Genomic DNA, 27,041 nt, shown 5'->3' with positions numbered 1-27,041 from the left:
GTGTTCCTCTTTCTCCATAACCTCGCCAGCATCTGCTGTCACCTGAATTTTTAATCTTAGCCATTCTGACTGGAGTGAGATGGAATCTCAGGGTGACAACAAGATTCTACATCAGTGTTTTCTTGCTCTCCCTTTTTACAAATTAACTAATTCTGCATCTTAATTATTGGTCATGTTCTCAGCCTTGAGCATTACTCTACTTCTGTTGAAATGAAGAGCACATTCATCTTCCTGCCCTAACCCGTCCCCATTCGCATTCTTCTTAAACTAATTACTAACAGAAAATCTGGCACGCATTCCATACTATGCTGTTTTTAAAATCAGCTTTTGAAATGGGCCTGCCCATATGTGAGCGCTTACACATGGAGCACAAGGATAAGGCCCTCTGATGAGAAGTGCTTCGAAAATCTGGTTAAGATTACTCACTTGATGTCAGGCAAGCATCTCAGCCTATGTGCCTGTTTCACATGTCTCCAGGTTCTCCTGGACTCTACCTAGTCAGAGCATCCTTAGCAGGAAGAAACTGTGTGGCCATCAGCTTAGGAGCCCCAAGAGAGGGGAAGTCAGTCTGCTGAGGTCCACATGAGACCTGCCCAGGAATTCGAGAGATGGTCAGCAAGGTTAGAGTGGAAACACAACACTGTGTGCTTGGTAAGTTCTAGAAGTGAGTCTTTCATGCAGGGCCATTTGGCTTCTTGCACAGAGTCACAGATTTCTGTTTCAGCAGTGGAGTATGTGAGAGCTATCAGCAATGAGGCCGGCTGCTCCGAGTTGCCCAAGGTCAGTTGACATGACAAGCTCCTAACAACTCATGCTTCAAAACCAGCATGGAACGGGGTCGCCACAGCACATGACTTTAATATCCTCCACCCGCCAGATAGACTGATTTGGACAAACGTGATCAATGTGAACAAGGATTATTAACGATCACCTGTGATCATGTCTACAGGTGATCCAAAAAGCCAAGTGACATCGAGTTAGTTTTCCTCTCACTGCAAGAGGGCAGAAGCTGGTTTAGCACATGCAATGGTCTGGCCTCGGTGCTGCAGATGGCATGAAGCCCAGGCTTGCCTGACTGAGTGCAGAACCTACCTTCCTTCCTTGCAGGCACTGCTGAAGTTCTGGCTTGGTTAGGATATCGTGTTGGCAGTTGTGTGGTTGCCAGGTTATTTCTCTCCAGTCACAGGTCCTGTTGTCTGAACAAGTAAGGCAAGGCACAATCCACTGGCCTAGAATACATAGCAAGGCTTCATTTCGCTTCTGAAACTACATGTTGCAAGTATAGAAGTCAATGTCACCCAGCTACAGAAATGGAAATCTAATATATACAGTGGGAAAAGGCAGGGCCTCCTGCCAGTCAAGCAGAGAAACACCATGATGTCCTGTTGTGAAATAACACTGTTCATGCTGGAGTCGGGGGTGAGTCCTACGGGACCTCACAAGGAAACGGGGGCCTGCCTGCTACTCAACTGTTAACTTACTTTTGAACTTCAATAGGACTAACGTTGAGTGGGAGTCCTCAGGTTGTCAGTGGGCCTCGACCGTTTATCCTCCTAACCCATGACTAGATTACTAGTATGATAGCAGACGTCTACATTGTGCTCAAGAACTTTAAACTCATACTAGAGAGACACAAGAGTATTTTGATAATTTATAGTTTTCAACACCTGCTATCAGTCCTTCCTTTGAGTGATGGCACTTTGGGTGTGGCTATTTTAATTTTTTTTTTTAATATAGCTGTGTTCCCTTGGTTTCCTCATAGCTTGGTTGAAGTGAGGAGTGTTGTCATATGTTTAGTTTTTTTCTGATTTTGGATTAGTAAAGAAAAAAAACCCTATTTATGCATTTGTGGGGGATACAGTGCCGGTAGAGCTTGCTAATAATTTTCAGGAGCTGATTCTCTTCTCACACCGCCTTGAGGCAGCAGGTTCTCATTGGCTATATCTTCTGCTGCATTGCTTATTCCAGGGTCTCTGGCTTGGAAGCTCCTGGGGAAGCCTCCTCTTCCTACCTCTCTTCTTTCCACAGGAGTTCCAGACTTACAGCCCTGTAGCACCCGGTCAGGCTTTTTCATGGATTCCAGGAATTGAACTCCCCCTTTTCGGCTTTCACCCCCTGAGCCATCTATCTCTCTAGTCTCAAGGAACATTTTTAAGATAAAACGCTCTACTTTTTCTGAGTCTGAGTCTGCTTCACGGTGCTGTGGGCAAAGTCTCTAGTGTGATACGCAACACCGTGGGAAGATGGGAAACCTTCCTAACATGAACAGAATACCTACTCCATTCACCACCTCAGGGGTGTGGTGTCAGAATCGTGTATGCTAGTGCTGGTGTATGTTGACATGGTTGTGGTAGCCTTTACAGATTTGCCACCGAAAGGGAAAAGGTGTCAGCAGATTAAGAGAAAGTAGCTGGGAGGGACAAAAAAGGATATGAGGAAATTATGAATTGTAAGAAAACAGAGGGACATCGGAGTAACATTAACAGGTTAGAGTGTTAAAATCAAGCAGGAACAAAGCACTAAAATTTCAAAGTATGCTGGCACATATGTCTCCTTGCCATAACTTCTTTCTTTTCTCTGGTTTTTAAATGCAAGGGGAATATCACAAAATGGCCTTATGTCTACCCAAGAGCACTTTGTGTTTCAGGGATAGTCAACATTCCACCTTGTGCAGACCACACTTTCAGTGTAATGTAGCCTCAGGCATCAAGGATCTATCATGGAGAAGTGTTGGTGGTGTTAGACACTATGACATCAAAATGTCACAGAAATATAAAAATAGCTAGTACTTATACATGCCAGTCATATTTAAGAGGTTTAACATAATAACTTGTTTAAACCTCAGAACTACCTTGCTATCTCTTCAGCAGGAATTCAGGAAGGTGGATACTACGTTGATTTCCACTGAAAAGGAAGTGGAAAAGGGGTTTGAGCTGAGCAATTCAGGGCCCGCACTTTTAATTATAATGATAAATCTATGAGAAAAAGCAGCGATATTCAAATTTGAGGCTGACCATTTACACATTAGAGATCACAACAGAATCTTGACAGCTGATACAAAATTGAGTAGAGATATCTGTGACGGAAAAATAACTCAGACTATCGAGACACCCCCTACCCCTCAGGCTCTGCCTCCTTCAGCTAGCTCGTGAACTCGGTGTTGACTGCAAGTCTCACCCAGAAAGCTTTTTAAAATTCTTGTGCCTAGGGTGTACTCTAGTGCAACATTAAGTATGAGACTTAACCATCTATATTTTTGAAAAATGCTTTCAGATGGTTCCACAGTGAAGCCAAGGTTGCAACTCACTGTTTCAATTGGACAAATGACTTAATATTTTCATGATTAAATTTACTACTTTATAAGGAAAGTATGCATAACACCTGCCATGGTGTCTGGCACTGAGCTGCCCATAAATAGATTTTAGTCCCGTGTCCTGACCACAAGTATGCCATGGTGGTTCATAATAAAGTGAAAACAGAAAAATCCTGGAAATTTCATTAGATGTAAACAGGACTTTCTTGCAAGATGAGTCAGAAGCATTGAAAGAATGATATTCTGTGAATACTGCAGGAGTGAACTTGGTAGGAGTAAGACATCTGGTTGGCTTACACATAAAGTGCACACACCGGGAAAGTTCAGGGTCTGCCATGAGAAGGTGTTTCCTTCAGCGTGCAGTGTACAGTGTGCATGCAGATAGATGATAGATAGATAGATAGATAGATAGATAGATAGATAGACAGACAGACAGATGATAGATAGACAGACAGACAGATAATAGATAGATAGACAGATAGATATGTAATTGCTCAAAGACAGAGGATGAAGGGGACAAAAAGGGTTTTAAATGTCAGAGGGGAGAGTTTGCCTCCAGAGTGTATGCACTTTTGCCTGGGATGGAGTTGGAAGGGAACTCGGAGCTGGTCCTCACTGCACGCTCGTTTCACAGGTGAAGTAAACAGAGGCATTAAGAAATAAGTAAAAGTGAAGTGAGTGTTATATCAGAGCTGGGCCATAATCCATTTGGTTGATTCTGATATCGCATTATGCCAGATTAGTAAAAAAACAAAAAAACAAAAAAACAAAAAAACCCTCAGTTGGAAATGATATATGACCCAATATGTCTCTTAGGGAGAGTCACATCATCTGATTGCCTTGATGAATTATTTCTTTATTTTTAAGAAGCCGAGTTTAGGAGCTGGATAGATGGCTGAATGGTGAAGAGCATTGGATGTTCCCAAAGAGAACCTGGCTTGAATTCCCAGCACCCACATGGTGGCTTATAACCCCCTGTAACTCCAGTCCCTGGTCTCTGCAGACAGCAGGGCTGTACATGGTATGCCTCGATGTAGGCAGAACACTCATATACACAAAACAAAATAATTAAAACTTTTTTCACGTTGAATTTACTAGAGGAGTATATGTGTTGGCGAAGACTGCGGTTGATATGTTCCCCTGATCAGAATATGGCATTCTGGGTAAGTATCTCATCTTATCTCACTTTATCTTATTTCATTTCTCTCTATGTCTCTCTTCTCTCTGTGTCGCTCTGTCTCTGTCTCCCTGTCTCTGCCTCTCTGCTTCTCTTCTCTCTCTCTCTCTCTCTCTCTCTCTCTCTCTCTCTCTCTCTCTCAGTCTGATCTTTGTATATCTAACTTCATCATGAATCCAGAACATTCTCATTCCCTGACCTTGCTGATGGCTAACTAACTTTCCAGAAACTGAGACTCTCTGAGACTACTTCCATGATGAAGAAACAGTGGTCAGCTATAAGAAACACTCCAATATGGTTACAATTAGATTTGGGGCATTAAGTTTTGCATACATAAAAGGAAGGCTTGATTTGGTATCTGCAAAGTTGGCCCCTATGTCACACACTACTATATATTTATGCAGCCATGACTTTCTCTGTTTTTTGAATCAGTTAGCGATGCCCTTTATTTACTGTGAGTTGAAGTAGCCATCTGTATAACATCTGTAGGACTGGGGATCTTGACATTTTAAGTGACACCAGCTCTTAATTAAAATTGTCAAAAAAAAAAAAAAAAAAAAAGGAGGGGCACAAACCACAAGCCCTGAATTATATATTTAAACGCAGAGTGAATCAGAACTGCAACTTCTGAAATAAACTATGACAGGCATTTTAAGGAATGACATTTTGAGGAGCACAACTGTCCTTTAGAAAAAGAAATTTTCTTTATGGTTTGAGCTTTATGATAATTGCCACTTGAGTGGATCAAAGTGGCTGGTATCATGGAGAAAAAAAAATGTTTGGTCATCTAAGACCATGGTGGAAATAAAATCAGGTACATACTAATGCTAATTACTATTATATAATCTCATAAAATAAAGGTTTAATTTTAGTGAATAAAACATATAATATTAGAATTACAATGTTTTTTCCACATTTTCTCACTAAATGTAAGTTATAGAGAAATCTTTTCATTTTTTTATATATTATGATTTGAGGAGGTTTTTTTTTTTTTTTTTTTTACAATTTTTATTAGATATTTTCTTCATTTATAATTCAAATGCTATCCCAAAAGTCCCTTATACCCTCCCCCCACCCTGCTCTCCAACCCACCCACTCCTGCTTCCTGGCTCTGGTATTTCCCTGTATTGGAGCATATAATCTTTGCAAGACCTAGGGGCCTCTCTTCCCAATGATGACTGATGAGGCCATCTTCTGCTACATATGCAGCTAGCGACATGAGCTGGGGGGTACTGGTTAGTTCATATTGCTGTTCCTCCTACAGGGTTACAGATCCCTTCAGTTCCTTGGGTACTTTCTTTAGCTCTTGAGGAGGGTTTTTTAAAGTTCTTATTTAATTATAATTGTATGTGTAGTTCCTTTCTCCAAATTAAAAGAATTACTTTTACCTTATTAAGCAACTGAGGGATAGAAAAGAAATACAGTGACTCAAAACTATCTAAGCTAGTTTAATTTTTTAAAAAGACAGTTTAGCATTAGTATATTACAGGTAAAAAAGAATGGATTCAGTACTGTCAAATTGTAGCACATTATTAAAATAGCTTTTTGGTCCAGAAGATGTTTGAATAAACACACAACTGCTGGATTTCCCTCCAGCGTCATCTACCAGGATAGGTTCTCCCTTATGATGTAGAAAGTCCCATTATGAAGGATGGAGTCATCTCTGGGAACACACAGTACATTCTAGAACAGTATTTTCTGAACTTTTTCAATGTCTTTGAGTCTGTGGGCTTTTGGTGCTTTCTGTGTGTGTGTGCGCGTGCAAGCACGTGCGTGCGTGTGTCTGCATGTATGTGTGTATAGACTCCTGATTGTGTCATAGATTCCTGTGGAAGGGAAAAGGTTTAAATCTCTGTTGAGTTTGGTAAACATTTTTTAAAATTGTCTATTAGGCACTGGAAGATTAATATAAACAATTTATGTTCTCGAGAAATCTAATCAAGGGAAGCCATCAGTAATCAAGGGAAGTGCACCCTTGATGTCTTAGTACATGTCTTGATATGATATGCAGTATATGATATGATATGATATGCAGTATATGATATGCAGATACTCCTATGTTTATATACTGTGTCCATCATAAAACATGGAAATAAAAATGGTTAGATACAAGGCGGTTGCACATATATTTTCATCTTTATTGGCTTCATCCCCAGGGTTGCCCTGCTCTGTTCTTTTCTCTTCCTGGTGTTTATCATGCTGTTCTGGGAGACCACTGGTCTCAGACAGATCCAAGTATTGAAAGAGAAGGAAGTAGCACTGTGAAGAGTCCATGCCTGGATTGCTCTGGGAACACAGAGAATGTAGGGGAATGAGGCCTGCTAGAGAAAAGAGTATGTCGTCAGACAGTAGGAAATGGCAGGATGGACCTGTGGAGTCGGCGGAACAGATTGGAAAAGAGTTGCACATCCCAAAGCAGGGTTTATCAGCACAGAGAGAGGCAAGAAGGTTGAGAGGTAGGGAAGAGATGGGAGGGGGAAGTCTTGAAGTTCCAGGATACTAAGCATGGCGGTCAGTGTAGGGCCTTCTCTAAAGGGGTCTACTGATGCACCAAACCAAGTCAGTCAAAAGATGATCTAGGACTCGGCTGATGTAATGGCGTATTTCACAGGCTAGAACAAACTGCTGTCTCCTGAGCAGAAACAGTGTCAGTGAGCTGAAGAGTCGAAGAGCTTTGCCTCGGTTGTGGTACAAAGAATAGAATTAAGTTGTTTTACGACTGTCATAAATTGTCATCTGATTAAAACAATACTGGCCTGGACACAGGTATCCCCCCTTTGAAGGCTGAGTCTGGGTCTCCTTCGGCAGGGAGACACAGATCACGGCACCTGACCTTCCGTAACAGGCGAGTCCCTCCCTGACTGGAGTTTATTATTTAGAACATATGTTCAAGACTGGGACATGCCCACATTTGCGAGCTGCGTGCCAAATTGCAATTTGCCCTGCCCATTTGGGAAACACATTTCCCGCTGCAGCAGCCGTGTGAAGTTCACTGCGAGGCTAGTGCAGCTGTGTGCGCCGTCGCAGGCCTTTCTGGGGACGGGAGTCATGGGGGTCAGGATGCAGCAGCGACCAGGCCCATCAAAGAATACATGCTCTGAGTCTTAATTACTTTAATTTTTAAATTTTTTAAAAATACATTCTCAGCATCAGCTTTGCTTGACTGCACTCTGCCTGCTTCAGGAAGCCTGAGAGGATGAAAACATAGAGAGTGGTGACTCATTGTGGGTCTGTCCGTGACTCATGTGAGATTAAATGCCGAAATCTGAAATCCTCATGTCCCTATTTGTAGGAATGATCAAAATATGAAGGATTCTTGTGGTTATTTCCAATACGTTCCCTACAATGAAAATAAATTATTTAAAACTGGGTATTTATTTTCTATCCACCATGTGTGAATTATGTATGTATGTATGTATGTATGTACGTATGTATGTATGTATGTAGTGAGTTGAAAAAGGGAACTGGCGAACGGCACAGTGGGTGAGGGTGTTTGTTTCTGGGCCTGACAACCTGAAGTTGCTCCCACAGACCCACGTGATGGAAAGATAGAACTGACTAGTGCAGGCTGTCATCTGACCTTCGTGTGCTCTCCTTGGTGCACACACACACACACACACACACACACACACACAAATGAAAATGTAATAAAAACTAAAGTGAAAAAGGCCAACTTTCTTCCCTCATGAAACCAACCTCTTGGGAAGAATGACACTAAACAATGAATTATATACTAAATGAATCGTAGATTGTGATATAATAAAAGTACAGAGTTAGGAAATGAGTTAGAGGATAAAGGAAGGCTCCTGGCAGAAGTGACCTCTGGTCTGACATTTCTAGATGGCAATGGGTTAGCAAAGGAGCAAAGGGCTTGTTTGCTTACTCAAATGTTTCATAACAAAACAATGCATTTACACTTGTAATTTGTCTTGCTGTTTACTCAAGTGAAAAAGAAAGGTCCTGGTTTAAAACAAGGGCCAATTAAACATGTGCCTATAGACCAAGGGATATATTTTAGAGAAAGGATACCCATGTATTCACCTTTAGTGTCCCCAGATAGGCAACTGTCTATTTCAGGCTGGGAAATGGCTTCGATGTAGTCTGCAGAAATAGGCTGCAACCCACAGGTTTCTTCTGGGTGAATCAGTAAGTCACAATCCTGTATAAAAATGAAAAAAAAAATAAAGCTGTCATTATCAAGAGCAGATCACTTGATAAGAAACCTAAACAGAAGTATGCAAAGCAGAGGCCTGGAGCTCACTGACCGGCCAGCCTAGCCTACTTGGTGAGTTCCAGGATAGTAAGGAACCTTGCCTCAAAACCATGTTTGGCTCCTGAGGTTGTTTTATGAGGTTTTTTATATGTTCTAAGGTTGGCATCTCATAGACACCCATCTGCATACACACACCACACACACACACACACACACACACACACACACACACACAAACACACACACANACACACACACACACACACACACACACACACACACAGTACATCTGTACATGGTATGAGAAGGAGAGGGAGAGGGAGAGGGAGATGGGGGAGAGAGAGAGAGAGAGAGAGAGAGAGAGATTTAAGTATGAAAGAAGTACAAAGTCAGTGGGTGTTACAAAAGGGTGTTCATCCGTTCATCCCCATCCACCATTGGGCATACTGTGTGCATATTTTACAGACTAAGAGAATAGAGAGACACACTGGAAAGAGCTCACTGAATGTTAGATCTAGCCCTCTCAGGAACTGGCTGGAATATCAAGCCACACCATCAATCTAGTTTTCTCATTACAAAATGGTGAAGCGTAGAGAGAGGGGAGAGGAAAAACTTGCATCACGTGAGCTCAGGTTCCACGGCAGCCTGACTGCCTTCGGCGCCTGCACAATAGTCACTCTTATTTCCTTCCTCCTTCCCTTCGCCTTGTTTTGTGGTTGTATGTAGCTATGTGCGCTGTGTTCAAAACAAACCTATTTCCAAGCATTTCTTGAAGATAAAGGCGCTCACAGGCTAGCTGTTGTCCAAGAACTATAGCATGAATCTCAGATGTGGGTTTCTGGAACAGATTTATGTTCCAGTGAAAAAAAGTTCCCTTGTCTGTCTGTGTCTCCTTCCACTTGATATGCAAATATGAGACTAAAGAGTGTGCAGCCTTCTTGCGATCCTGAGGCATCTTGGAGTGAGAAGGTTGTAGAAGGCACCAAGGGTGGTCAGCTGCCGATTTCACAATAACAGAAAAATTATAGAACAAATATAATTGGCAGATACCACAGTTGGGTTAAAATCTATTTGACTTTCACTTTTTCTCACTTTCCTCTCTGGAGGAGAAAGTTAATACTTTGTCTATCTTACAAAAAGGAATGACCTTTCTCCTGAGCTGAATTGCTGAGACGCCTGGACTTTCTGGTGTAAAACTTCTTCTTCCTTGTAAAAAAGTTTCTAATGATTTTAAGTGTGAATCGATTACTTTGGAGCTGCATATGGACATGCATGCCATAGGGCATGTGTGGAGGCCAGAGGACAGCTTGGCGGGGAGGGAGGTGAGGTGACAACTCAAGGGAGTTGGTTTTTCCCTTCAACCATGTGTGTCCCCAGGATTGAACTCAGGTCCCCAGTCCAGAGAGCAACCGCCTTACCCACTGAGTCATCTCAGTGGCTCCCAGAGTTTGGTCTTTGCTCTGTCTTTTTTGGCTTCCTGCCTTTTGGGACAGGCTTGTGGTAGCTGGAACAACTGATGTGATGCGAAGGAAAAGTCCAGAGCTTTCCCTCTGATGATAAAGTTCAGACTTCCTTGATCTGCAGCCTCTGCTGCTGGCTGCTTTGATGTGTAAGAGCACTCGCTTAAGTTCTTATTAGTCAGACTGGTGTTCTACACAAAGCAGCCACGTTTAACCTTACAAGTTTCCAACTTCTAATATATCTTGTATCCTCTCGGCTCCCCAGGAGCTCACAGGAGTCCCCATCCCTCGGTCAGAGCTGTTATCAGTCTTTCTTCATCTTCCCTAACATCCAAGGAATCCCCACACCTTTGCTCAAGCTGTGTCCCTCTGACATCATTCTTTTCTCTCTTGACTCCATGTGGTCCTGGGCAGTATATTCATTTACCATAGGAATTGCTTTGACCTCTTTATGGATTGCTCTTGCCAGACCTACTGCTGGCTCCTGCATACGTTTCCTGTATTGTTGCTAAGTATCTTTCCCAGATGCAAATCCTAATTAGTTCCTTTTTCTGCTCAAATCCATTCTCTAGATTGTGTTGCATGTACTCTGTTGGGTCCAGATAACTGGTTTGTCCAGGGCATCTTTCTCTATTCTCTCTGTACCTTCACACACACACACACACACACACACACACACACACACACACACACACACACACACGGCTGTCTGCTCCATCATTTGTTTAACTCCTACTCCTACTCCACACCTGTCTTCCATCTCTGCCTCTTTTGGAGAGCTGGCTCTTAGACTCTAATGTTGGGAGTGTGTGGCCTTAACTCTTTTCTTATTGTCCTATGGTTGCTTTCTTTATCAGCCTTTTCCTCTGAGGACAGAAAGCCTGACTTCTCTGTTTATCGCTTCTATCTTTATTTCGTGGGAACACAGCAGATGTGCAAGTGAATACTGTTAAGGCATAGATGCACCATGAGGGACCCAGAAGGCTTGGTGTGTGCCTGTGAGCTCAGAGCCACAGTCATGTTGTCTTCCAATAGTGAGGGGGAAAGACACAACCTTTACCTGATGCTATTTCATCCTAGGGTCTTCTAAGAAGTTTTTCTTAAGGACTTGCATTTCTTTTGTTTAGGACAGGTCCTAAAAGACGATCCCTAAACTGTAGTATGCAACAAAAGTTAAACGGTACTAAATGAAACACTTAGACTATTGTTGGTGAATATACCTTGAATCACTAGGAAGCTGACAGCTGCCGATATAAACAAAGTAATTTTTTTACTTTTTAGGAAAGAAATACACCATGATCATCTTCTGAGAAACTTTCATGGGCCCTGTAAAATATAATATTCTACAATGAGTATTTTTAAAAACGAAGAACTTAGGTTTTGAGATTGGCTGGGTTCTTTGGTGAAAATCAGTGTACAATTTTTATTTTGAAACCTTTACTTTCTTTTGGCAAGAAGATGGTTTTCTTAAACACATATTGAAAAAAATAAGTTCCTATGTCCTGAGTTGAATGTCACTCAAATTTAAGATGCTTATTAAGAAAAACTACACCATTAATAAGTGTGAATTTGGTGTAATACTCAAATGAATATGCCCATTTATGCATTTAGGATTTATGGGGTTTTATTGTTATAAAAGTTCCATATTAACAAATGTGAGAAGAGATATTAACGAAGGATACTTAGCCACATATGTATTGAGTAACTCTTCTGTTCTATGACTACTGAGATGAATATTCAGCTGCAAGTTGGAGTTCTAAGATGCCTTCCTCATGAAAAAAAAAAAAAATCCCAACCAAAACTTTATGTTCTCTGGTGTAAACCTGAAGCATATTGACCACAATAATGATAACTGTGATCAGTGTCCCTATGATCCCATTAATGATAATTGTGGTCGGTCTACCTATGTGAGGTAGAATTCAAGTTCATGTCTGCCTCACTTTGAAACTCAGTTACCTCACTTGCCAGTCTTGATATCTTAGTCCCTTAAGATGGAGCAAGACATTATGTCTGTCACCTGAGTTGAGGCTTTCAGGGAACAATCCAGGACTTTTGCTGCTTTGCTTTGCCCCAGCCCCAGCCCCAGCCCCAGCCCCACCTGGAATTTGGTTAATCAAGATTCAGCTATACATGGGCTGAGTTTGGTGTACATTAATTTATGATGTGAGCCACAGCACTGTGGTCGTTTAGCATGATCACGGGCATGTGATAATCATTTTAAACATGGGTCCCAATTGAAAATAATGTCAATGTATGGAATCAATGAAAAGAGAGAGATTCATTTAAGGGCAGGTTCCAATTCCAGTTAATAGGCCACCGGAACAAAGACAAATGAGAAATAAAAATAAGCATGTTTTACAGAGAACCCAGCAGGCTACAGTTCCAAGCTGTCAGATAAGATGTGCCCAATGGTGCAGTAGCAGCGTGAAGATTATAAGGGTAACCAACCACTTTGGGCTTGTGTGTGAGGCCTGCTCCAGAGAGTAAAATTCATAGTAATACTATCTTATTCCAAAGTCCATGGCTTGAAAGGAGGGCCTTAAGGGGGAACCTACTACTGCTGTCTTGCTAAATCTATATGTTGTCAAGTTGCAGAAACAGATAACTGGTCCAAAAGCTGACAACAAGGGCTGATAATGAGTGACAACTGAATATAGTTAGTTCTATAAGGTACATCTATGTCAAATGACCTCCTAAGGCTCGGAGAACATCACAGAACAGAAATCAGAAAGAAGGCAAGAGGCAGAAGGCAGGGAAGGGTGCTGTGAACTTTGTCTCTTGGATATGACTTGACATTGCATTTGTGAACTCATTGTAGATACGGTCCCCTCCATGAAACCTGTACCTCTGGTAGAACATTTGAACCTATACAGTAAAGGGCTGTCACAGGATGAGAGACCATTTTCTTTCTTCCCCCAAGCAAGTATTAATAAAAATGTGGTCATACATTGTATTATGAAAATATTGTAAGTTAGTCTGCAAAGACCTCAGAAGGAAGGGAAACTGAAACAAATTGCAAGCAGATGAATTCATTACTTTCCATTAAATATATTAATCTGACATCAATATTTGGAATACTTCTCCATATTTCTCATGCATTCCACATCTCTAAGCTAATATGAAATTCTATTTTCAACTTAGACCTCAAATCAGCTGAGATGGGGTCACTGTGGTCCTGAATGCCGAAGTCCACTCTGAAAAAGCATCTAGCCTTGATTGAGAAACACACACATCTCTGGGCTTTATAGAATTTAGACAGGAATATCTGGGGATCTAGGGCTTGTGAATGACTAATACTTGCTACTTCCGGGGATCTAGAAACCCCAAAGAAAGAGCCTTTATTGTGGTCACTTAACACTTTTGGTTTGGGTTCCAGCTGGAATCCAGAAGGATAGATATAAAGGCGAATGAGAAGGAAAGCTGAATTTATATGTTTAGATGTCTGAAAGCGCTCAGCCCCTTTTGACTCGCGAACAAAGCAGTGCAGAGCTGGAACGGCACGTGCTGCTTTGCACTCTCTGGCACTTTGAAGAATCTGGATCTGTTTGGAAAAAGTCAAAACAATAACAACAACACAACAACATCAAGGAAAGGTTATTTCCCATTCCAAAGAGCAAACCTGTTCTTTGTAGATTAAAGCTTAAAGAGCACTGACTGGAAATAGCCTGTAGGCCACAGACGTGTTTCTAAAGACGACTGTGGGGAATGTGTGCTGACCAGCAATGGTGAGGATAAATGTAGCGGATGTTTTCCATATATTAAATAATAACCAGTCCTTCACAGGAGACACTGATTAGTCATAGTGAAAATGCTTGCTGTTATAAGTATGTCAGCGCGGACTTTTACACTAGTGAACTCTCCAGTGAGCAGGCAGGCCAGATTGTAGTTTTTAAAGATTTGGCTTTAGTAGGGCACATTCTGTCTGAGTGGCACCAACAGGGTTGACCATCTAATAAAACATGCAGTTATATTAGCTTTGGGCCATTTTTATATGTTCCATCTGCATTTATCAGGGGAACATATATCAACATACCTCTGCACACGCACATGCGCGCGCGCGCGCGCGCACACACACACACACACACACACAAAACCAGTGGTCTTGAGACATGTGGGACTTTTAACTTGAAGGACTTTAAACTTTAAACATCCATGAGCAAGATTAGATTTGTGTTGAGTCCCAGTGCAGTGCTGATTCCTTCTATGCCTGCTTTCAGAAGCAGAGGGCTGCTGGGATGCCTACCAAAGAGTGAGGGGACCTCAATCCAGTTGCCAGCCATCATGCTCTATTGAGTTTGTCATAGACCACATTGACTGAGCAAAATCAATCCTTCCACACTATCCTTAGAGATGCTTAGGATGCAAGCATGAAAACAATGTACATATTGGACTAAAGCCAAGGCTTTTGGTTGTTGGTCTTCTTGATTCTTTTCCTGAGGGCTGGGTTTACCAACATGCACCATCATGCCAGTCACCTGAGGACTCTTGTGCCAACTGTGTTACTTCATCTGCAGAAACCATCTAATTCCAAACTCGGATATATTCTGCAAAATACCTGACCACCATTCATCAAATGTCAAGGTCACAGAAAGACAAAAAAAAAAAAAAAAAAAGGTACAGTCACAGTTAAGACTAAGAGCCATGACAACTAAAAAGCAACATGGAACTCTTGATTAGATCCTGCAACCCCATCCTCCAAATGCCTCCCAGAGCACCCCATGCTACAGAACAAAACAAGCCCAACCCACTGGCTAACATCTCAGTGGATAACTGCACTGTTTAAGTGTTAGAGGAAGCTGGGTAAACAGACTCCGGTAAGTTCTCATAAGTCAAAAATCAACTTTTAAAATGAAAACTTGAGTCCAGTACAGTTCGGAAAATTTTCTAGAAGACAGAGTACATTCATAGAAGAAGAATGCTCTAACCTATACGAAAGAGGCTTTTAAATCCACCCGCTGAAGTTTATTTTTAAATTTTCAAATCATTTGGGTGTGTGATATGTCTGTGTGTGCGACATATCTGGACTTCAGAGGCTTGCCCCCTCACGCATTATATTTCCACATAGACACACGTAAACATAATTAAAAATAAACCTAAAAAACAAAAAAAGAACCATGGGAGCACATTGGCTAAGGAAGAGCCAAGGCGGCTATATTTTTTTTGTTTGTTTGTTTTTGTTTTTTCGAGACAGGGTTTCTCTGTATAACCCTGGCTGTCCTGGAACTCACTTTGTAGACCAGGCTGGCCTCAAACTCAGAAATCCACCTGCCTCAGCCTCCCGAGTGCTGGGATTAAAGGCGTGCGCCACCATACCCAGCTGGCAGCTACATTCTTAAGGGCCAGACTTTTGTGAGCTCTCTCTCTTCCAGGAAGGTTGTCACACACACATACACACACACACACACACACACACACACACACACACACACACACACACANCACACACACACACACACACACACACACACACACACACACACACACACAGAGAGAGAGAGAGAGAGAGAGAGAGAGAGAGAGAGAGAGAGAGAGAGAACTCCATTTATAACAAACCAAGCTTACACGAAGCCCTTTGGGTAGGTACTTGCACTGGCCTTTCCAGCTGTTTCCAGCTGTTTCCATTACTATCCCTGCTCACCAGATGAGGAAACCAGAGTTTGCAAGGTTTGCTTTTCTGAAGTCACACAACTCAGTAAGCAAACAATTAGAATTTGAACTGCAGTTTTATCTGACTTCAAACTCGTGTTCCACACACACTGAAAAACAAAACCCAAAGCAGAGAGCATTCCGTACCAAAAAAACAAAGGCTATGTTTGGGAACCACTTACAGACCAATTAAAACCTCATCAGGGAAGATTCTTGATGAAGGCAGATGGCTTCGCTAAACACAGACAGCTGCGCTGGAAATGCTTACAGTTGGTCAAGAGTGAGACCAGGCAAGGCTATGAACAGTTCAGACTAGATTCATCCCTTCTGGAACAAACTAAGCCACAAAGCCTCAGAGCACCTTCCCAGTTCACACCATCCCACTCCTGTAACTTCTATATCGAAAATTAGTAATTAAGTGAAGCTTTTAATTGACTTCCCATGGTAGACAGTGATTTTTTTTTTCAGATTGATAATCATGAAGAGCAATGTCTGTTCCATCAGGGTCCCTCTATCATGTGTTTTCAGTTCTCCATGAAGTCACGGGAGGACAGTCCACCAGCTACGGAAGTTGATCGTTTATGACATTTATCCATTTGTTTTTTTTTTTTTTTTTTTCTCTATTGACTCCCCGGACAGACATTTGTTTAACATCTACATGAGCCAACCACAGTCCCAGCCCTCATGGAGTTCTAGCAGGGAAAACAGATATGTAAACACAGCGGTGCTGCAAGGAACTGAACGCCTTAAAGAAGATTGCTCCAGACAGCGTTGGCTCGAAGGAGCCCAATCCACACTGCTTTGTAAAGGGGATGCTTCAGCTTGAGCCGGACACACCTAGATTTACAAGACAAGCAGGGATGACAGCTTTCCAAGCAGAATTAAATAAAAATAGAGCTGGAGATGAGGGAGACCCAGAACAGCAGATTCTGTCCTGCACTGATGTCTTCAGAGACCTGGGCATCTTTAATATCTCAGATGAACTGAAACTTGCTTTTTAAATTGCTACTTTTTCTTCCTGCCTGTGCCCATTAGTTTGGGATTCAGTTCGTAGCCATAAAATACAGGGGACAATCTGGAACAGATTGGAAATGGATCTTGTCAAGCTGTGTTTAGGGGCTGCATGAAGCATATGGTGTCAGTTACAATACTCTGAGGCAGTCTGTTCGAAACCCAACCCGGGCGTATCAGTTCCGGTTTTGATAATGTCGGTTATCTTCCAGCGTGCCCAGGGAGGAGCTGGCATTTTCCTGTGGAAAATATGTTATTGTCCTTGGCATGCAATGTAAATGGAAGGATAGCTTGTTTTAAATGAAAGAACCTGGGAGTCTGTGGCCCCAGATTAAAAAAGAACGTGTCCTGGAAAAATGTCAAGGTATACGATTGTCATTTTGGCTTGTCTTAAATTCCCCCAGGGGGTTTTAATTAACTCATTATTTCCTGAACTTGAATGCTGTGGCTGTGATTTGAGCATTACAGTTAAGCAGTTGTCACAACTCACTGTGTGGCATCGCTGAGACGCCTGTTTTATTCAAAGCCAAGTCTGGCCAGTGTGTCTGTAGAAATCACTTTGTCTCGACATCTTCAGTCTCAAAAGGCAGACGCTATGAATCTGCCTCAGGCTGCTCTTCCCTCCCTACTGATGTCATTGGACCTTACCTCTTTTGCTACGTGCCTCCCGGTTATTGATTCCTTCTTGCCTATAGCCACATCGCTTTTCAAGCTGATCTCCAGGGCATAACGCTTGTCTGCATTAGACAATGGCCGAATTGGGATCCTTGTTGTCAGTGACCAGCTACCCCTGCCTCGGTCAACAGAGTGAGCAGGGCCGGGGAGGGGGGTATAGGGAACTTTCGGGATAGCATTTGAAATGTAAATAAATAAAATAATAATAATAATAATAATGATAATAATAATAATAATAAAGACCTAGCTGAAAAGAGAAAAAACCAAAAACAACAACAATAAAAACAAACAAACAAAAAAAAAAACCCAGAGTGTAGCTACACTTCTTCAAAGTCAAAGGCTTGGTTTTCTTCTAGAGAATTCTGCTGCTGAACTCTGCCCAGATCTGACACTGTGGAGTATTCTGTCTGCAGTGTTATATTCCTTTAAAGACTAACAGTATCTGAACATTCTTCTACACCCATAATGCTGACAGGTTCAAACCCACATAGACATAGCACAGGACACTTGTAACTCATGCTGCGTTAGGTTCCCTCTCCCCAGGCAGTACTTTTAATTAGAGCTGTATGTATGGCTATCTAGTTAACAGTGGAGACTGATCTTGAGAGGTACCATCCAAGAAGATCAACTGTTCAATAGATGATGACTTCTTTTTAAAGTTTATCGGCCTAAAAAGCAATGTAAGGATACATAGAAAGTCTATACAATCCCCAACGTGTTTTTCATAAAATGGAGGCTTAGGGGCAACTCAGTTGTTTTCTCAGTGGAGAGAGACTGACTTTGTTGAGGAGACTGTTGTGTGCATGAAATATCTTTAACCATGAAAGAATCTATAACTAGGCCATCTATCTAAACATAGTTAGCTTTCTGCCCAAAGAAATCTCCCAGTGGGGAGAGTGGCTGGAGATATGGCTCTGTGGTTTAGAAAACAAGCTTTTTTTTTTTTTGCAGCGGACCTGACTTACTTCCCAGCTCAGAACCCACCTCAGCTCACAATCATTTGTAATGCCATAACCTATAACAGACGGCTCATAACCACCTGTAACTCCAGCATTGGGGGTGCAACATCCTTTGCCAGCATACATGGGTACCCATACATACACGACATACATATATATACACACATAAATAAAAGTTTAATAATATCCCTTGGGGTCATTTATTCTATGGCAGCAAAGATCAACACAAAAGAAAATACCGCAAAGCTATATGGAAGCAATTGCTATCCATTCATTAAGCTCTTAATGTAGAAACAAAAGAAATATTATATGGTGACAGACATGAACTGGCACAACTAAGAAATCACTCCTAGGAATGAATAATTAGTCCTTGAATTAGTTGAAAAGTTTCTTTTTTGAGTAAGTCATATACTATGCACATGAAACAATAATTATTCTGTGAACACACCCACTTCTTTGTTTACAGTGATTTTTCTTTGTGTCAATAGTAAAGCCATTAGTCAGACAACATGCAATGTGAGTAAATGAAATTTTCACAGTCTATCGTCAATGCTTACAGCATCAAAGTATACAGACAACATGCCATATATATTAAACCATGATGTGTAGAGCAAGACTAGAGGTAATATAGATTGTGCTCTTTGTGAAAGAAACCAATAAAAATGTTGAAAGTTATATTTTAATTAGGTCTGGGGAGTTTTTCACTTGACAAAACACCCTTCCATAGAGTGAATGACTTTTTGTGATATTAATATTCACAATGCCTGAGTGCCTATTTTGGCCTACTTAATGCTTGCTCTTCAGAGAAATAGAGATCAAAGATTCTTAATGATCTGTTTGGGGCTTATTAAATGAGAAATGTCATTTATTTTGCCTTGATTGGCATCTCAACGAAAGCTTTTTGTCCTATTTCTGTAAGTTTGGTTACTTTCTTTCTTTTATCTTTTGAGGCAAAGTCTCATATAGCCTAGGTTGTCCTAGAACTCACCACATAGCCAGAGCCAAGGGTGACATTGAATTTCTGATCACCCTTCCTCTACCTCCCAAGTACAACAGCCATGCTGAGGTTTATGAGGGGCTGGGCGTCAATCCCAGGTGACATGAATGCTAGGCTAATAGCCATATACATCCCTCCTCCTCCTCCTTCTCCCTCTCCTCCTCCTCCTCCTCCCTCTCCTCCTCCTCCTCTTCCTCTTCTCCCTCCTCCTCTTCCTCGTCCTCCTCCTCCCCTTCTTTTTTTCTAGCAAGATGCTGCATCTTGGCTGTTTTCTGAACACAGAGTTAGATGGAAGATAGGAGGTGGTGTTTCTGGTCTCCTACTAAAGAAGCAGATTACGGGGTTTGCCTGCAAGCAAAAGCTCCAGAGAACAGCTGTGCAGGCTGCTCCCTGCAGGCATCATCTCTGCTCAGTGCAATGCTTAGATAGATAGACCTTGGGGCTTGCTCAGTGCAAAGCTAACTCTCATCAGCCTGGTTAAGGCAAAGTATTGGCTGGGGAAACTTCAGCTTTTGACTTGCTCCCAACTGTGTTTTAAAGAGTGGTTTACTGTCTGGGTATTTAACATGTAATTGGTCTGAAAAATTCATGCAGGATTCTGTGTCATCAAAGTTCCGGGATTTGGTAAGATGTTAGCCGGAAGCCTGGAACTACTAGAGCTCACAGCTCCTGAGTGGATTTTTTTTTTTTTTTTTTTTTAAGAAAAGTAAGAAAAGTGAACAGGGTGAGTTTTATTTCTTTCTATTAAGTCATATGTCATTCCACTGTTCATCCCATAACTCTTAAAGGAGTAATTTATCACAGTCATAATACAGAGCTCAGTTTTCTGGGAAAAAATTACAGTGAAAAGTATGATGCCAAAAAAAACCTTCTAAAAGTGAGAAGAACAGGAGAATATTCCCATGTGCCTGGAGACAGGCTTTCTTGAATATCACTTAAGGAATATTCATAAAATCTTACAACAGTGTGAAAATGAACAAAGAATCCATAATTCCGCATGGGGGAAAAAGTCAAAGAGGGTGACATAGTTAACTTATTAAAAATGAAAGCTTTGCTTCATGGATAGATAACTGGGATTCATAAATTCCCGAGTTGCAGTAAATGTTATTTCATTTCTCTGTTTCTGATTAGTAATGAGCAGTGTTTCTAATGGCCTCATAAAACGCAGAAAGGATTTTCATACCCGATGATATCCATAGATTTAGAAAATAATATCTTCAAATATGAGAAAAGTTATAATCATTATTATTCCTGTTAATTGATTTCAATACACGATTTTGTAGCGTTTACGATGTGTACAAAATCATTATGGAGGAAATAAGTGTGGTCAGCTTTTACCTGAATGGATAATGAACTGTGTTCCAAAGAAGAAAGCCAGTGTTTTATGGTGGTGGCCTGCAGCTCCCATTGGAGTCATCAAGATTAAGCAATGACTTTCTTAGGGTTATATTTATCTGCCCATTTCAGCAGGAAAGGAGCATTAATGATGGCATAAAGCTTCTACACATGTTACGCAGAGAGGACTACATAAGTCTCTATTATTCCTGCCTGTAAATGACTACATGTCTAGCACTAGCCTGAGGCAGAACTGGCTGCTGTGGAAACTCAACCTGCATCATGGGCTTAATGAAGCTTTAACTTAGTGTGCATGATTCTTTCTATTTCACACTAGTATTGTGTCCAGGGAGCTGAGATAATGTGCCTCTCTTTATGGGCTCATCTTGGCTACTTGCCAGTGCTCTGTGAAGCGACAGGCAGCGTGACCTGCACACCAGCTGGGTTCTTTAATTTGCCCTGCCCTTTGCGCTGGGGACTTACTTTCTGGTGAGGAGCAGCAGAGATGTTTAACTCAAGTCACCAAGGCTGAGATAGGGTATATGCTGACTCTCAGATGAGAGTGAGTATTTTGGGGGTATAGTTAACCACTGCCTCTCCCTGGTGACCAAAGCAAAGGTTTTCCCAACATCGTCCATTTGGATGCTTTCCCGTTAGCATTCTGAGCCCTTTAGGATCTCTCCTATCATCCAGAAAGTCCACTTTCATGAGAATGGAATTTAGAGTTTTAGTTTCAGGGTCACCACAAGAAGAAAGCAATGGGTCTTACAATTTTAGAAAGCTGTATTAAATATTTATACATGTGTATGCAGATGTGCATGTCTGTCTAGGTGCTCGTAGAACCCAGAAGAGGAGATTCCCTGGGCTGGAGTTACAGGTGGATGTGAACTATATGACATGGATCCTGGGAATCCAACTCTGGTCCTCTAGGAGAGCAGCAAACACACTTGACCACTGAACCATCTCTCCATGTGAAGGATTTTAATACCTTACAACTTCAAAACATTAAAATATAATGGCACAATTTCTTCCCTTCCTCCATCCAATAATTCTCAACATAGGGGTCGTGACCCCTTTGGGACTTGCCTATCAGCTATCCTGCATATGAAATATTTATAGTACAATTCATCAGAGTAGCAAATTTTACAGTCCTGAAGTGGCAATGAAAAAATACTGTGGTTGGGGTCACCACAACATGAGGAACTGTACTCAAGGGATATAGAATTTGGAAGCTTGAGAACCCCTGTTCTAAGCCCTCTTAAACTATCAATAGCCTTTCCTCTTACATTTATAGGTATAAATATACAAATGCAACCTGCCGAGTCTGTTTAGTATTGTTTGTGTCTATATTATTTCAGGCCTGATGCCTTGGGATTGGATAATCAATTAGGCGTCTAATTAGATAACTATTTAGTGAGACTAATTCTTACTCCTTTATCATCCATTACTTGCTCAGAGTTCTTCATCTAGGGGTCAAGCTGCATGACATTTTCCCCTTCTACATTACCACAGCCACTGATGTTGTCATTGTTCAGGTCTTATTTAGGCAGCCATATTGCTAAGGTATAATGGGTATAGCTTCCCTTGCAATTTTAGGAGACACAGTGTCCCAATTTCTGGTCATCTGGCCCTTACAATCTTTCCATTCCTTCTTCCACAATGTCCCCTGAGCCTTCAGCGTGGGGCCCTGTTTTAGTTGTATCCACTGGGACCAGGCAGCCTGTGATAAGTTGCTCTCTTTGTGTTGACCAGCTGTGGCTTCTGTGATGGTTACCTAAGCTTCAGCTGAACCTTAGTTAGTATCCTAAGCTCTCCTATCCAATTTGGGAGTACATTTTTCCAACTGAAGTATCACTAAATAGGTGAAGGAATTTGGGTAGCCACTTCTTTCTAGAGGTGTGTATATCTAAGGTGCTGTAGATGCTGCAGTGTCTCCTTCGTAGGAACCTATCTATGCTTCAGCTCCCTGAATAAGCTACGTGGGAAGAGATGTAAAGGAAATCTGGGGGAAGTGGGTGATGAACGCTCTCTGGTCCTTTGCAGTAACAGCTCCAGAATTAGACCAAGCTCTACTGTGTTGTACCAAACTACCAAACAATTTCCAACCTCATTTTACTTCCTATTTTCCTATGACTTCTATTCTTCTTCCACTCAACATCCAAATAAAATATGACCCCATGTTCTTCTCCTTATCACCCTCCCACTTCCCTCATGCCTATTTTTATCCTTTGTTATGAAATTACTAACAATATCATTGGCCTTGTTTCCTTCAGACAAGAAGCTAAGTTCCAGCACACTATGAAGCCAGAAGGAGTACAGGATCAGGGCATTGGATTATGGGTTTCTACACCGAGAGCAGCTGGTGTTTTAAGTGACTTGATTAAAGGACACTGTGATAGTATAGAATGTTGTACTGTTAGAGTGGAAGCTGTGCTCCCAGACACTTACGGAGGACAGAGGTCAGGGAAAGATGGTAAGATGGCCCTGGGAGTATCAAGGATAAAGAATCATTTTAAAATACAGAGATGACTGTATTAACAGAAGGAAGTAACAGAAAGGATGAATATGAAAATGAACTTGCCGAATGAGGCTGTTAGTGAGCTCTGAGGAAAGAAAAGGGATTAGCCACTGAGGGAGGACGCTGCCTTTTCTTAGGAGAGACAGGGGAGATCTTTGATAATATAGAACACTGGTCTCAACTTTCCTAATGTTGTGACCCTTTCACACAGTTCCTCATATTGTGGTGACTGCCAACCATATGATTGCTTTTGTTGATACTACATAACTGTAATTTGATACTTCCATGAATCATAATGGAAATACCTGATATGCAACATAGCCGATATGTTACCCTTGGGGGTCATTCAACCCCCAAAAGCATCTCAGAGAACTGCTGGTATAGAAGGATTTGGAGACACTGTGGGTTTATACCAGCTGGCTTTGATCTTGCTAATGATCTTCTGAGACTCGGGGCACAGGAATGGAGGCTTGAGAAGAGAAGGAAAGATCTGAAAAGGCTGGGTCATGTCCTCTGGTGGTGGGCCAGGTGTGTCATCTTTATTTATGATGGGCAGCAAGTCAGCAGGTCTTAAAATAGGAGCAACTGGTCTCAGAAATTAGCAAGGGGCTATGCTGAAAGGAAGGACTAATTCTAGAAGACAACTGTGATTGGTGAGTGTATAAGCAAGCATGTCTGAAAACTAACTGTGTGCACAGCTCTTTTGGAATCCATTGGAAAATGTTACATAATAGACTCACCTACCTAACAGCCTTGATGTGTTTGGAACCCACCAATGTGCTTACCAAACCTTTCCACTGTTCTTACTCTCCTGTGCTGGCAGGGACAATAGAAAACGGAACGCCTTCTGAACTCAGGTCAGGGGTTTTGCTAGTTTACTAGCTGCCCGCCCTGCCTCACTTGCTAGGAGTTTTAAGAGTTAAAAATTCCAAGAACTACTTTGCAGGTTTGACCTGTACCTCTGCACCCGAAACCTCACCCAACCCTGTCAACTGATGCCTGGCTTATTCTCTATTTTCTTCTTTTCAAATTCTGTGTATGAGACTGTGCAGTCTTTTTTTTTTTTCAAAAGTCAATAGCTATGTGCGATGATGAATATACTAATTTGTTCTACTATAGTAGCCATTTTATTACGCATATCCTATAACACGATGCTGTATATCTTAATTACTAACTCCAAATAATGTTCTATAGATCCCTTAGACCTGGATCCTCCTAATGCACAACATTCCTGCAAGGACAGGCAGCCATCGTTACTCTGTGGGGAGCAGAGAGCACAGCTTCACACTGTGTTTATGTTAACCTCGCCATTTCCTCATATCGTCAGTGACTGGTCACTATTCCCATGGCTGGCTCCTATGATGAAGACATCAGTGTTAATTCCAGCAGAGGCACAACACAGCAGCCAAGTGCAAACCACCAGAGTTCTTTGATCTTCAGCCTGGTGCATTCCTTGGGTGGCCAAAACATTGGACGGACACACTAAAAGATTATGTCAGGTCAAGGGTCATGTTCTAGAGACGATTTCTGGGGACATGAAGAAAATGGCCTTTTTCTGGTAATGTCTGAATATACAATATGAAAAAATTTCCCAAAAATCTATCTAAGGCTTCTAGGGACGCTCCATGATCTACAATTATGACCATAGAATTAATTTCTCTTCAAGTTTATTTATCATACTCAATATTGCTCAATGTTTCTATTTTATCTAACATTAAATATTGTCAGCATATTTAATGTTAGAGGAGAGGAGCGGAGAAGGGCTATAATTATTTTTCTTTCATGTTTAGGGCATGGAAAAAATTCTATTCTTATTATTTCAAACACCGAAAAGCTACAGAACAGGTGGAGAACACAGGGAGGAAGGAAGGCAGAACCAAATAGAGCGTCCATTTCTTTTAGTTGACTGTGTGCATTTGTAATAGAATTCAGAAGCCGGGTCTTAGCATGACTGCCTGGAGGCATGAATAAGCTGCCACTGCCTAGCTATGGGAAAGCAGGCACAAAAGGTGTGAAGAAGGGGCGCTCATCTTTAACTAATTCACTTCTGTAAGCAAACCTTTGGTTTCCTGCAGGAGCCGAGTAGAAATCCTCACTCTGTACTTTCTTCCCTAGCCTCTAGTTCTCCACTTTCCCACCTGATGCATTCTCCACTCCTCCTCCAGCCTTTGTCCCAGATCCTTTGTCCTCTTCCTAGAAACCTGAAGGTCTGTCTGCTAGAGGCAGAGATGTCCACCTGCCCAGCACAGCATGCTAGTTTTAGGTTCTGGGCCTTGCTTTGTCTTCACCGATTTCCTCATCAGGTGCACCTTGAAGGTTCAACACTCTGACATTGGTGCCCAAGAGAAGCTGAGAGGCTCTTGGCTGCTGTGCCTGTGGTGAGGACTCTTTGTGCACGTCATTCCCCTTCACCTTGTGGTGTAGTGTTTCTTGGCTTGTGAATCTGATGTTCTCTATCTCTCTACATTGTATTGATTGCTATCAAACCATCCAGTCGTTCCAGCTGCTGACAACCCTGTTGTGGTTTGAATAGGTATGGCCCACATAGAGTCATGTGTTTAAACGCTTAGCCACGGGGAGTGGCACAGAAGGTATGGCCTCGTTGGAGGAGGTGTGGCCTTTTTGGAGGAAGTGTCTCACTGTGGAGGTGGGGCTTTGAAGTTTCCCATACTCAAGCTATGCCCAGTGTGCTGCACAGTTTCTCTCTGCTGTCTACAGATCAAGATGTAGAACTCATGGCTCCTCTAGCACTAGGTCTGCCCGTGTGCTGTCATGCTTCCCACCACGATGCTAATGGGCCAATCATCAGAAAGAGTAAGCCAGCCCCAATTAGTCATTGTCCTTTGTAAGAGTTGCCTTGGTCATGGTTTCTCTTCATAGCAATAAACCCAAAGACACCTGCCATATTCTAATCTAAGTTAAGAATGTGAACTAAGTCCTGCTTCTCTTTTCAAGAAACTTCAACACTTCTGGAGAGGGCAGCCGAGCACACAGAGTTCAAGCACAAAGTTAGATGGTTAGGGACACAGTGGAGAATTAGCTGAAGGGCACCCGCATGCCTACAATAGCTATTCGGAAAAATTGTCTCATTCTTGTTTGATTTCCAGATTCCTACATCACCTAATTTGATTTTTAAATTATCATTCTCCACAGTAACACTAGTCCTGAGAGAGGCTCTGTGAAAGAACAATTTCATGACCCATTATGAATAGAAAGTATACACATATAACCCCCAAGCACTTGATGTTTTCACCAGCAGAAAAGCCAAAGGAAATTAGTTTAACCCAGGATTTTCCAATCCTATGCACCCTTTCCAATGATGAAAAGCAGTGTCATTCTGACCATGCTCCAGAAAACACTACTGGAATTGTCTAAGGGATGATGATGATTAGCAAAATACTGTTTTAAATTATCATTTAATAAGAACTTTTATAAGAGCAAAACTGTTAAATGCCTAGAATTGTGCTGTTTAATATGGTAGCCAGCAGTCGCATGTGAGAACTGAACACTTGAAATGTAGCTGCTTGCCATGAGCCCTTTTGTGAGTTAAAATACACAGCAGATTTTGGGAGATAATGTGGAAAGATTTGTTAATAGTCTAATAGTGATTGTGTATTGTAATATCTTAGATTAACTTCTTTAAGCATATATTAGGAAAATTAACTTCTATTTTTATTATTTTTCTTAATTTACTTCTCTCTCTCTCTGTGACTCTCTCTCTCTCTCTCTCTCTCTCT

At 41.6% G+C, this 27,041-nt stretch overlaps 1 protein-coding gene across 1 annotated transcript in view; it reads right to left on the bottom strand.

The window, feature by feature from the left end:
- Window positions 1-27,041, bottom strand: part of Cped1 (cadherin like and PC-esterase domain containing 1) — a 259,149-nt gene that overhangs the window by 33,944 nt on the left and 198,164 nt on the right. Inside the window, exons 16-17 of the mRNA XM_021190377.2 lie at window positions 8,532-8,649; window positions 1,093-1,229 (exon numbers count right to left, since the gene is read on the bottom strand). Of these exons, the coding sequence (XP_021046036.1) occupies window positions 1,093-1,229; window positions 8,532-8,649 (255 nt within the window). The remainder of the gene's footprint in view (window positions 1-1,092; window positions 1,230-8,531; window positions 8,650-27,041) is intronic.

This window comes from Mus pahari, chromosome 2 (genome assembly GCF_900095145.1).
Source record: "Mus pahari chromosome 2, PAHARI_EIJ_v1.1, whole genome shotgun sequence".
NCBI lineage: Eukaryota > Metazoa > Chordata > Mammalia > Rodentia > Muridae > Mus > Mus pahari.
The sequence above is the reverse complement of the archived record's forward strand: the minus strand, read 5'-3'. Positions and strand labels throughout refer to the sequence as shown.